The sequence below is a fragment of the Papio anubis genome, chromosome 4 (assembly GCF_008728515.1).
Source record: "Papio anubis isolate 15944 chromosome 4, Panubis1.0, whole genome shotgun sequence".
NCBI classification, from domain to species: Eukaryota; Metazoa; Chordata; class Mammalia; order Primates; family Cercopithecidae; genus Papio; species Papio anubis.
In genome coordinates this window covers 127,847,350-127,859,831 of record NC_044979.1, presented here as the reverse complement: position 1 = coordinate 127,859,831, position 12,482 = coordinate 127,847,350, and the positions used below count along the sequence as shown (strand labels likewise).

Genomic DNA, 12,482 nt, shown 5'->3' with positions numbered 1-12,482 from the left:
AAGAGGGTCTTGCTCTATTGCCCAGGATAAAGTACAGTGGTGCAATTACAGCTCACAGCAACCTCAACCTCTCAGACTAAAACAATCCTCCTGCCTTGGCCTCCCTATGAGCTGAGACACTTGGCTAATTTTTTTTCTTTTTCTTTTTTTTTTTTTTGAGACACAGTCTCGCTGTCACCCAAGTTGGAGTATGTTGTCACAATCTTGGCTCACTGAAACTTCCACCTCCTGGGTTGAAATGATTCTCCTGACTCAGCCTTCTGAGTAGCTGGGACTACATACAGGCTCCCGCCACCATGCCCAGCTAATTTTTGTTTTTTACTAGAGACAGGGTTACACCATGTTGGTCAGGCTGGTCTTGAACCCCTGACATCAGGTGATCCATCCACCTTGGCCTCCCAAAGTTCTGGGATTACAGGCTGAGACCTTTCGTCCAGCTCCAACCATATTTTTTGAGGCTTGGAACTTTCAGCCTCACCGGCTGAACTCCAGGAAGCAAAAGGAGCTGGAAATTGACTTAACCACCAATGGCCAATGATTTTATCATGACTCCATAAAATCCCTAAACAATAGGGTTTGGAGAACTTCTGAGATGCTGAACATAAGGAGGTGCTGGGAGGATAGCGTGCCCAACAGAGGGCATGGAAGTGCCCCTCCCCACTTACCTTACCCTGTGCGTCTCTTTCATTGGCTGTTCCTGAGATGCAGCCTTTACATTGAGCCAGTAATAGAAAATAAACTGGCCAGATGTGGTGCTCCTTCCTGTAATCCTAGCACTTTCCCAGGTCTTTTTACCCTGGCCTCCAAAGTAGCTGGGACCACAGGCATGTATTAGTGTACCATCATACCTGGCTAATTTTTAAATTTTTAATAGAGACAAGGTCTCACCATGTTTCCCAGGCTTGTTTCAAACTTCTGGGCTCAAGCAAACCTTTTGCCTCAATGTCTCAATGTGCTGGGGTTACAGGTGTGGGCCCCTGTGCCTGGCCTGGAACCATGCTACTTATATAGTCTGCAGAACTGTGAGCCACAGTCACTCTTAGAATCTTTCATTACCCTACAGAGAAATCCAAACCCCTTAGCCACTACATTCTACTCCCCACACCTGCCTTGGCCCCCAGGCTTAGGCAACCATTGATTCATTTTTTGTCACTATAGATTTGCCTAACCTGGACAAACAGACTTGTACAATGTGTGATCTTTTGAGGCTTTTTTCCCTCTTATCACGTTTTCAAACTTCCTTATGTCATAATGTGTGAAATATCAATATATCTTTCCTTCTATGGATGAATAATATCCCGATGCCTCTTCAGGCCAAGTTCACTCCTCACAACGGCCTTTCCGGGCCCAGCTCATGCCGCTCGACAGGCCCAGCTCCTCCTGGCCTGTTTCAGCCCAGCTCATGCCTCTCGTGTCCCGCCCAGAGGTGGGAGCTCCTACCTCACACTGGCCTCTCTGGTTCGAGGTCCTCCCTCACACCAGCCCACTGGGGCCCAGCTCATGCCTCTCGTGGCCTCTCCAGGCCCAGCCCCTGCATGTGGGCAGGCTCTCCAGTCCCAGCCTCTACCTCGCAGTGGGCCCTCTCCGGGCCCACCTCTTGCCTCGCCGTGGCCCCTTTGGGCCAAACTCCTGCCCTTCGGGGGGCTCTGCAGGCCCAGCTTCTGCCTCCCAGTGGCCCCTGTAGGCCAAGCTCATGCCTTGATGGTGCCCTTCCCAGGCCCCGCTTTTGCTTTTGGTGGCCTCTTCAGGCCCAGAACCTGACCTCCAGTAGGCCTCTCCGGGCCTGGCTCTTCCTCCTGGTGGCCTCTGCAGGCCCAAGTCATACTCAAGTCGGCTTCCCCTGGCCCAGCTCTTGCCTCTCGGCAGCCTCTCCAGGTGCACAACTTCCATCAGCCACTCCAGGCCTAGCTCCTCCTGCCTCCCGATGGCCTCTTTATGCCCAGCCCAGTTCGTGCCTCTTGGCAGCCTTCCCAGGCCCCACTTTTGACTCTTGGTGGCCTCTTCAGGCCCTGAACTTGACCTCCTGTCAGCCTCTCCGGGTTCAGCCTCCTGCCTCCCGAAGGCCCGTGTACAGGCTTAGCTTCTGCCTCACAGTGCACTCTCCCACACCTAGGCTGCAGCCTCACTGCGGCCTCCCTAGTCCAAAGTTCCTGCCTTCCGGGGGCTTCAATAGGGCCCGTTCCTGCCTCCCGATGGCCTCCCCAGGCCCAGCTCACCCCTCACAATGGCCTTTCCGGGCCCAGTTTGTCCGCTTTTGGTGGCCTCTCCAGACCTGTAGAGGCCCATTCTCGGCCTCCCTCGTGGCAGCCTGTCCAGGCCCAGCCCTTCCCCTTGCTCCTGGCTGCATCAACAGGCCCGACTGCCGCCTCACAACAAGCAAACTTTGTGGGCTCAGCTCCTGCCCAGCTCCTGCCAGCCTTTGTAGGCCCAAACCTTTCTCAGCCAGAGCTGAGAAAGCCTTTGTAGGCTCACCTTCTGCTTCCCGGTGGCGTGCACAGACCCAGCTCTGGGTGGAGAACAGCCTCTGCGGGCCCCATGCTGGCCTCCCAGGGGCCTATCCAAGCCCAACTCTCGCCTCCCAGTGGCTTCCCGAGGCCAGATTCCTGCCTGCCTGCGTCCCAGCAGCCTCAACAGGCCCAGCTCCTCCCACACCGTGGCCTGTTTCGGCCTAACTCATGCCTCTCGCGGCCGGCCCAGAAGTATGAACTCCTGCCTCACACTGGCCTCTCTGGGCCGACGTCCTCCCTCACGCTGGCCCACTGGGGCCCGACTGATGCCTCTCGTGGCTCTCCAGGCCTAGCCCCTGCCTGTGGGTTGCCTCTCTAGGCCCAGACTCTACCTCGGACTGGGCACTCTCCGGGCCTGCATCTTGCCTCATGGCGGACCCCTCAGGCCAAGCTTCTGTCCTTCGGTGGACTCTGCAGTCCCAGCTCTTGCCTCTCAGTGGCCTCTGTAGGCCAAGCTCATGCCTCGATGGCGGCCTTTCCAGGCCCAGCATTTGCTGCTTTGCATCCTCTCCAGGCCCGGCACTTCCTCCAGTTGGCCTCTCCGGGCCGGCTCTTCCTCCCGGCGGCCTCTGCAGGCCCAAGTTCCCCTCAAGTCGGCCTCTCCGGGACCAGCTCCTGGGTCCCGGTGGCCTCTACAGGCCCAAGTCGTCCTCAAGTCGGCCTCCCCCATCCCGGCTTTTGCCTCTTGGCAGCCTCTCCAGGTGCACAACTTCCTCCCATCAGCCTCTCCAGGCACAGCTCCTCCTGCCTCCCAATGGCCTCTTTAGGCCCAGCCCAGCTCGTGCCTCTTGGCGGCTTTCCCAGGTCCCGCTTTTGACTTTTGGCGGCCTCTTCAGGCCCAGAACATGACCTCCAATAGGCCTCTCTGGGCCCAGCATACTGCCTCCTGAAGGCCTGTATACAGGCCCAGCCTCCGCCTCACAGCGGACTGTCCCACACCCAGGCCTCCACCTCGCTGCAGCCTCCCCTGTCTGAAGCTCCTGCCTTCTGGCAGCTTCCACAGGCCCTGCTCCTTCTGCCTCTCAGTGGGCCTGCGCAGACCCAGCTCCAAACCTTTCTCCAGCCAGAGCTCTATAGGCCCACCTTCTGCCTCCTGGTGGCCTGCACAGACACAGCTCTGGCTGGAGAACAGCCTCTGCGGGCCCCGCTCTTTCCTCCCAGGGCCTCTCCAGGCCTGGCTCTCGCCTCACAGTGGTTTCCCGGGGCCATGTTCCTGCCTGCCTGCCTGCCTGCCTCCCGGCAGCCCCTACAGGCCCAACTCTGTGGGCCCCGCACTTGCCTCCCAGGGGCCTCTCCAGGCCTGGCTGTCACCTCACAGTGGCTTCCCGGGGCCAGGTTCCTGCCTGCCTGCCTGCCTCAAGTGGGCCCCTCCAGGGCCAGCTCCTGCCTCCCATTGGCCTGTAGAGGCCCTTTCTCTGCCTCTCACGTGGCGGTCTCTCCCATCTGCAAGCCCAGCTCCTGCTTCTCAGTGGCCTCCGTAGGCCAAGCTCATGTCTCAACGATGGCCTTTCCAGGCCTTGCCACATTTAACACATTTCCAGAGTTTCTCACCAGTATGGTTTGTTTCTTAGAAAAGATTGAGTTGTGGTTAAATGCTCCATCACATTTTTTATGTATGTGGAGTTTCTCTCCAGTATAAAATTGCTTAATTAATAATTAATAAGGATGGAGAACCAGTTAAAGGCTTTGCCACATGTGTCTTCTATAATTGCTGGGGTTCTCTCTAATATCAATTATCTTACATTTATTCAGGTTTAAGGACTTTTTAAAGACATTGTCATATTCCTTATTGTAGGGTTTCTCTTCGTATTAATTGTCTTATGTATAACAAGCATTCAAGACTAGTTAAAAGTTTTACCACATTTTTTGCTGTTGTAGCGTTTCTCTCTAGAAAGTGATCAGATATTATGTAAAGCCTGAGATGTGCTTAAAGGTTCTGTCACATTTTTATCCCTTGTAAGGTGTAATACAAATTCTCTTAGGCTTTGGGAAGCTGAGGCAGGTGGATCACCTGAAGTCAGGAGTTCGACACCAGCCTGGCCAACATGTTGAAACCCCATCTCTACTAAAAATACAAAAACCAGCCAGTGTGGTGACATGCACCTGTAATCCCAGCTACTCAGGAGACTGAGGCAGAAGAATCAATTGAACTGGGAAGGCAGAGGTTGCAGTGAGCCGAGATAGTGCCACTGCACTCCTGCCTGGCTGAAAAAGTGAGATTCCATCTTTAAAAAAAATTGGTTTTAACAATAAAATCTCTTAGGTTCATTAAGGTTTGAGGGCTGGTTAAAGGCTTTGTTACATTTTTTTACATTCATAAGATTTTTGTTCATGATGAATTCCCTTATGTACAATAAAGGTTTGGAACTGGTTAAAGGCCCGGCCACATTCCCCACCCTTGTAGTGATTTTTTTCCAGTACAAATAGTTTTATGTATGTATAAGGCCTGAGGGCTGGACTTTGCCACATCTTCACATGTTTAGGGTTTCTCTCCAGAATGAATTTACTTATAGTAAAATGAGCACAAATTAAAACCTTTGCTACATTCCTTGCAATTGTAAGCATTCTCTATCATGTGAATTATCTTATATTCAGTAAGGATTGAGCACTGATCAAAGACTTACCACATTCTTCACATTTCTAGGGTTTCTCTTCAGTATGAATTCTCTTAGGTTTAGTAAGGTTTGAGAACCAGTTAAAGGCTTTGCCACATTTTTCACACTTGCAGGGTTGCTCTCCAGTGTGAATTCTCTTGTGTTCAATAAGATGTAAGCTCTGGTTAAAGGTTTTGCCACATTCTTCACATTTGTAGCATGTCTCTCCAGTATGAATTCTCTTATTTTTAGTAAGGATTCAGCCATGCACAAAAGCTTTTTCACATTCTTCATGGTTGTACAGTTTCTCACTGGTTGTACAGTTTCTCACCAGTATGAATTCTCTTATGTTGAGAAAAGTATGAGAACTAGTTGAAAGGTTTGCCATATTCTTCACATGTGCAGGGTTTCCTTCCAGTATGAGCTCTCTTGTGTCCAGTGAGAGGTGAGCCCTGGTTGAAAGTCTTTGGCACATTCTTCACATGTGTAAGGTTGCTCTACAGCATGAATTCTCTTATGTCCATAAGGTGTGAGCTCTGGTTAAAGGCTTTGCCACATTCTTCACATTTGTAGGGTTTCTCTAGGGGTTTCTCTATGGTGCGAATTCTCTTATTTTGAGTAAGGTTTGAGAACCAGTTAAAGGCTTTGCCACATTCCTCACATTTGTATGGTTTCTCTCCTGTATGAATTCTCTTATGTTGAGTAAAATTGAGCACCAGTTAAAGGCTTTGCCACATTCATCACATTGAAAGATTAACATTGGTTAAGTCCATTATAACTTTTTTTCTGTCCCTTACACTAACCCACACTTTTCAGGTCTTTTAAGTTTAACTCTTCAATGACATAGCTTTCATATCTTCTCAGTATCACTTTTGGGAATAAATGTTTTATGCTGTGCCCAGGCAAAAGTTCTGGAGTAAAATGAGAGGACACAGCTAAAAGGAATAAAAATAAACTATACCACTTATTAGGCTCAGGTGAATATACTTTACAAATACAAAATATAAAATTATGCCAAGCACAATAAAATGGCATAATACCACAAGCCCAAATTCCTTAATAGACATGTAAATGTAACAAAAATATATTGACCAAAATGCCTTTGTAAGAGCTCTAAAACCCAGTTAAAAGATTGCAGTGTCACAGATGAGAATGATGCCAAAATCCACACAGAAGACAAAAGAACATCTGTTACATTTACCCACCACAGCCATACCTCCTCCCCAATATAAAACAATGCCTTTAAGTGTAAACTCTCAATTCCTGGCTTCTCTCTCAAAAGTGAAAAAAAAATAGTGGCACATGTGTCCATACTTCTGCCTTGAGGGGTCTTTCCAAAGACTGGCTTCTGTCTACCGTGAACCAGAGTGCTGAAAGAAATGGTGCTCTACTTTGAATGACAGGTTAGTGTCTGTGAGACCAAGGGTAAATGATTGTTACAGCAGCAGAGAGACTGTAGGACCACACAGAAAAAGCAGGTGTATCAACTTATTACAGGCTCTTCAGCAGAAACATGGGCAAACCCACATAACTCAATAAATGGAACACAAATCTAAGGAAGAGACATCTAAAGAACAGGCTTGAGAAATTTTCAATGTCTAGTCTGGTAAACTGGTGTAAGATACTTCAGGGTTGAAAGTCACTTTACACAGACTGACAGATGGCTTTTTATTTAATGTACACATCTCAACTAAACGTTACAATATATATAAAGCATCAGACTAACATGGCCCAATCAAAGAAACAAGTATGCAGAAATCAACCCTAAAGAAATGAACATGTATAAATTATCTTTAAAAATCAAGATAACCATCTCAATGATGCTCAATGTCTAACATGGGAACACAGAAAACTAAGTGTAATCAGGAAAATAAGAATATCAACAAAATGACCGAAGGAAAGAAATTGTAGAGCAGAAATATACAAAACATGACTGAGAAATTATCCAATGTATGAAAAAATATTAAAAACTGAAGCTCAACAAACTTCAACTCGGATAAAGAGACCCATAACAAGGCACAATATAAGCAAAGTTTTAAAAGCCACAGAAAAGAAGAGAATCTTGAATGCAGAAAGTCAAGAGATGTATCATCTGTATGCTGCTCCTGCAAGATTACCAGTGAATTTTTGAACAAAAACCCTGCAGACAAGAGGGGAGTTGGGTTATATAGTCCAAGTCCTGAAGGAACAAAAACTTTCAGCAAAACTGTCCCACAAAATTTTAAAAATAAAGATTTTCCAAGATAACTAAATTCTGAGTAAGTACATCACCAGTACATCACCTGCAAGAAATGGAAAAAGAAGTCTTTCCCATTGAAAATTTAAAATGATAGAAAACAAACCAAGTCATATAAACATGCACAACTCTCTGGGAAAGATATGCACACACACAAAAATAAAACTTTGTAGTATTACAATAATTAAGCAGAAAACAATTGTGCTTTAAAATTGGAAAGACATCATGAAAATTAAAATACTCATTAGTAGACGATATACTTAGTGATGTCATAAGTTAAGGGCAGATGTAATGAGCAAGAATTTTTGTAGGCAACTGAGTGCAAGTTGTTACCAGTTTAAAATATAGAGTTGTAACTTATTTAAGAGATGTTATGTAATTGGTAACCATAAAAAAATGCAGATATGCAACAGAAAATAAAAAAAGCAAAGCATGTCACTGCAAATATCAACAAGACACAAAGAAATACAAAGTAAATACAGACAAAATAGCTACAAGAGTCAAATAAAACAATAAAATGGTAATTGTAAATAATTTCCTTTCAGAAAAGTATCAAAATATTCATGGACTAAACTTCCCAATCAAAAGGAAAATGTTAAATAAAGGGATTATTTTTAATTTAGAAACCAAAATCCACCTATGTCATTTCTCCCAGAGACTCACCTCAGATCTAATGATGAAAATAGACTGAAAGATGGAAAAAGACATTCCATGCAAATGTTAACCAAATGAGAAGCAGAGAACAAATTATATTAAGTCAAAAGCTGCCATATTTTATAAAATATAGTTTAAGTCAAAACTCACAAGAGACAGGAATAGGAACAGCTCCAGTCTCCAACTCCCAGCGCGAGCGACACAGAAGACCGGTGATTTCTGCATTTTTCAACTGAGACTCACCTCTGAGACGGCACGTAGCTACACAACAACAACAACAACAACAACAACAACAAAAAGCAGAAACCTCTGCACAGGCATAACGACTCTGTAGGCAGCTTCCCAGAGAGGCAGTGGATCTCCCAACATGGAGGTTAGAGATCTGAGAGGGACAGACTGCCTGCTCAAGTGGTCCCTGACCTGAAGTAGCCCTAACTGGGAGACATCCCCACTAGGGGCAGTCTGACACCCCACCTCACAGGGGTGGAGTACACCCCTGAGAGAGCTGAAAGCAAGAATCAGACAAGAGTACACTCGCTGTTCAGAAATGTCTATCTTCTGCAGCCTCTGCTGCTGATACCCAGGCAAACGGGTCTGGGTGGACCTCAAGCAATCTCCAACAGACCTACAGCTGAGGGTCCTGACTGTTAGAAGGAAAACTATCAAACAGAGGAAGGACACCTACCTCAACACTCCATCAGTACATCACATCATCAAGACGCCGGGAGGCAGATAAAACCACGAGGCTGGGAAAAAGCAGGGCAAGCTGGAAATTCAAAAATAGGCCACATCTCCCGGCAAGGCGCCAGCTCATGCGCCAGCGGATCAAAGCTGGCGGAGAATGAATTTGTGAGATGAGAGAAGAAGGCTTCAGTCCATCAAATTTCTCCAGAGCTAAAAAGGAAGGTGCATTACCCAGCACAAAGAAACTAAAAATCTTGAAAAAGTGGAAGAATTAATGGCTAAATTAATTAATGCAGAAGGTCATGAAATGAAAGAGATGAAAACCATGACCACGAAAATTCATTGACAAATGCACCGGCTTTCAGTAACCATTCGATCGCTGGAAGAAGAGTATCAGGTTGAGGATCAAATGAATAAAATGAAGCGGAGAAGAAACCAAAAAGAAAAAATGAACAAAGCCTGCAAGAAGTGGGATTATGTAAAAGATAAAATCTCACGTCTGATTAGGGTGCCTGAAAGTGAGAATGGAACAAGTTGGAAACTCTTCAGAAGGATATCATCAGAACTTCCCTGAAGTAGGGTGGGCCAACATTAAAATCAGGAGACACAGAGAGGCGCCACAAAGATGCTCGAGAGAGCAACTCAGAACACATAATTGCCAGGTCCTGAAGTTGAAATGGAAGAATCGGAAAGGGGCAGCCAGAGAGAAAGGTCGGGTTACCCACAAAGGGAAGCCATCAGACTCACAGCAGATCTCTGGTAGAAACTCTCAAGCCAGAGAGAGTGGGGGCCAATATTCAACATTCTTAAAAATTTTCAGCAGAATTTCATATCCAGCCAAATTAAGTTTCAGAATTGAAGGAGAAAATAAAAATGCTGAATAGAAAACCAAATGCTTAGAGATTTTTGTCACCACTAGGCCTGCCCCTTTAGAGACCCTGAAGGAAGCACTCAGCATGGAGGATAACCGAGGTACCAGCCATTGCAAAAACATGCCAAAATGTAAAGACCATCGAGGCTAGGAAGAAACTGCATCAACTAGCGAGCAAAATAGCCAGTTAACATGCCAGGGATCAAGTTCACACATAATCTTAACTTGGAATGCTAAATGGATAAATGTAATGAAAAAAGACACAGACCTTAAGCTGGATAAAGAGTCAAGACCCATCAGTCTGCTGTATTCAGAGACCATCTCTGCATAGAGACATACACCAGGCAAAATAAAGGGATGGAGGGAAGATTTACCAACAAATGGAGAACAAAAAAAGCAGGGTTGCAGAGCCTAGTCTCTGATAAAACAGACTTTAAACCATCAAAGAGATCAAAAGAGACAAAGAGGCCATTACATAATGATTGAGGATCAATTCAACAGGAAGCTAACTATCTAAACATATATGCACTGACACTGGGAGCACCCAGATTCGTAAAGCAAGTCCTTAGAGACTTACAAAGAGACTTAGACTCCCATACAATAATAATGGGAGACTTAACATGTATCAACATTAGACAGATCAACAAGACAGAAAGGACAGCAAAAAGGATATCCAGGAATTGAACTCATCTCTGCAGCAAGCAGACCTAATGAGCATCTATAGAACTCTCTACCCCAAATCAACGAGGCTGCATTTCTTTCTGTACCCACATCGTACTTACTCCCAAAATTGACAGAACAGGAAGCACTCTTTCTCAACAAATGTACAAGAACAGAAATTATAATAAACTGTCTATCAGACCACGGTGCAATCAAACTGGGAACTCAGGACTAAGAAAGTCAATCAAAACCGCTCAACTACGTGGAAACAGACAACCTGCTCCTGAATGACTACTGGGTACATAATGAAATGAAGGCAGAAATAAAGATGTTGGGAAAACCAATGAGAACAAAGAACATAGAATCTCTGGGACACATTTAAAACATGTAGAGGGAAATTTATAGCACTAAATGCCCACAAGAGAAAGCAGGAAAGATCAAAAATTGACACTCTAACATTGCAATTAAAAGAACTAGAGAAACCAAGACAAACACGATTGAAAGCTAGCAGAGGCTAGGGAAACAGCTTGAATAGAGCAGAACTGAAGGAGATAGAGACACAAAAAAACCCTCCAAAATCAATGAATCAGGAGTTGGTTTTGAAAAGATCAACAAAATTGACAGACCACTAAGACTAATAAAAAGAAGAAAGAGAGAAGAATCAAATCGTATGATTAAAATGATAAAGGGATATCACCACGACCCCACAGAAATACAAACTACCATCAGAGATACTATAAACACCTCTATGCAAATAAACACGAACCTAAGAAATGGATAATTTCCTGGACGATTTACACTCTTTGAAGACTGAACCAGGAAAGTTAGATCCCTGAATATATAGACCAATAGTAGGCTCTGAGGTGGGGAATATTAATAGCCTACCAACCAAAAAAGTCCAGGACGGGTGGTTACAGCTGAATTCTACCAGAGGGCAGGGAGGAGTTGGGTACCATTCCTTCTGGAAACTATTCCAATCAATAGAAAAAGGGAATCACTCCCTAACTCATTTTATGAGGCCAACATCATCCTGATACCAAAGCCTGGCGAACCCACAACAAAAAGACACTGAACCAATATCCCTGATGAACATCGATGCAAAAATCCTCAATAAAATACTAGCAAACAGTTCCAACAACATCAAAAGCTTATCCACCATGATCAAGTGGAGAAGCTGCAGCCCTGGGATGCAAGGCTGGTTCAACATTCACAAATCAATAACATAATCCAGCATATAAACAGAACCAAAGACAAGAACCATGATTATTTCAATGGGTACGAAAGGAAGCGACAAAATTCAACGGCCCTTCATGCTTCACTTTAGCTCAATAAATTCCGGTATTGATGGAGCGTGCCTCAAAATAATAAAGAGCGTGGTATCTTTTGAATGGGCAAAAACTGGAAAAATGCAACTGAAAACTGGCTGAACAGGGATGCCCTCTCTCACCACTCCTATTCAACATAGTGTTGGAGGTTTATTGAACGAATTGAGCAGAAAGAGATAAGGGTATTCAGTTAGGAAAAAGAAGAAGTCCAATGGTCCTGTTTGCAGATGACATGATTGTATATTTAGAAAACCCCATCTCAGCCAAAATCCTTAAACCCGGATAAACAGCTTCAGCAAAGGTCTCAGGATACAAAATTAATGCAAAAATCACAAGCATTCTTATACACTTAATAACAGACAAACACAAGAGCCAAATCATGAATGAACTCCCATTCTGGTGGCTTCAAGGAGAGACAGTACCTAGGAATCAACTTACAAGGGATGTAAAGGACCTCTTCAAGGAGAACTACAAACCACTGCTCCAGTGAAATAAAAGAGGACCTGGAAACAAAATGGAAGAACATACCATGCTCTGGATGGGAGAGAATCAATATATTGAAAATGGCCATACTGCCCAAGGTAATTTTATAGATTTAATGCCATCCCCATCAAGCTACCAATGAGTTTCTTCCCAGGGTGGAAAAAACTGCTTTAAAGTTCATATGGAACCAAGAGCCCGCATCTCAAGACAATCCTAAGTCAAAAGAACAAAGCTGGGCATCCACAGCTACCTGACTTCAAACTACTACAAGGCTACAATGCTTGGCTGTATGGTACTGGTACTGAGCACAGAATATAGACCAATGGAACAGAACAGAGTCCTCAGAAATACCACACATCTATAGCCATCGATCTTTTGACAAACCTAGAAGGAAAAACAAGAAATGGGGAAAAAGTTCCTATTTAATAAATAGTGCTGGGAAAATTGGCTAGCCATAGAGTAGAAAGC

General features: G+C 45.0%; 1 protein-coding gene across 1 annotated transcript; it reads left to right on the top strand.

Annotated features, from left to right (window-relative positions):
* Positions 1–939: 939 nt before the first annotated feature.
* On the top strand, positions 940–3,366 carry LOC110742363 (putative uncharacterized protein FLJ44672). Its single transcript, XM_031665870.1, has 3 exons — positions 940–2,274; positions 3,022–3,162; positions 3,344–3,366. The coding sequence occupies exons 1-3, from the start codon at positions 1,287–1,289 to the stop codon at positions 3,364–3,366; spliced, it is 1,152 nt and encodes a 383-aa protein (XP_031521730.1). The 5' UTR covers positions 940–1,286.
* Positions 3,367–12,482: the final 9,116 nt, after the last annotated feature.

Excerpts from the sequence above, each read along its gene's own strand:
- LOC110742363 (XM_031665870.1), top strand. The coding sequence starts at position 1,287 with ATGAATAATATCCCGATGCCTCTTCAGGCCAAGTTCACTCCTCACAAC. Across the intron at positions 2,275-3,021 it reads TTGGTGGCCTCTCCAGACCT|GCCCGGCACTTCCTCCAGTT; the intron begins GTAGAGGCCCAT and ends CATCCTCTCCAG. Across the intron at positions 3,163-3,343 it reads CAGGCCCAAGTCGTCCTCAA|GCCCAGAACATGACCTCCAA; the intron begins GTCGGCCTCCCC and ends CGGCCTCTTCAG.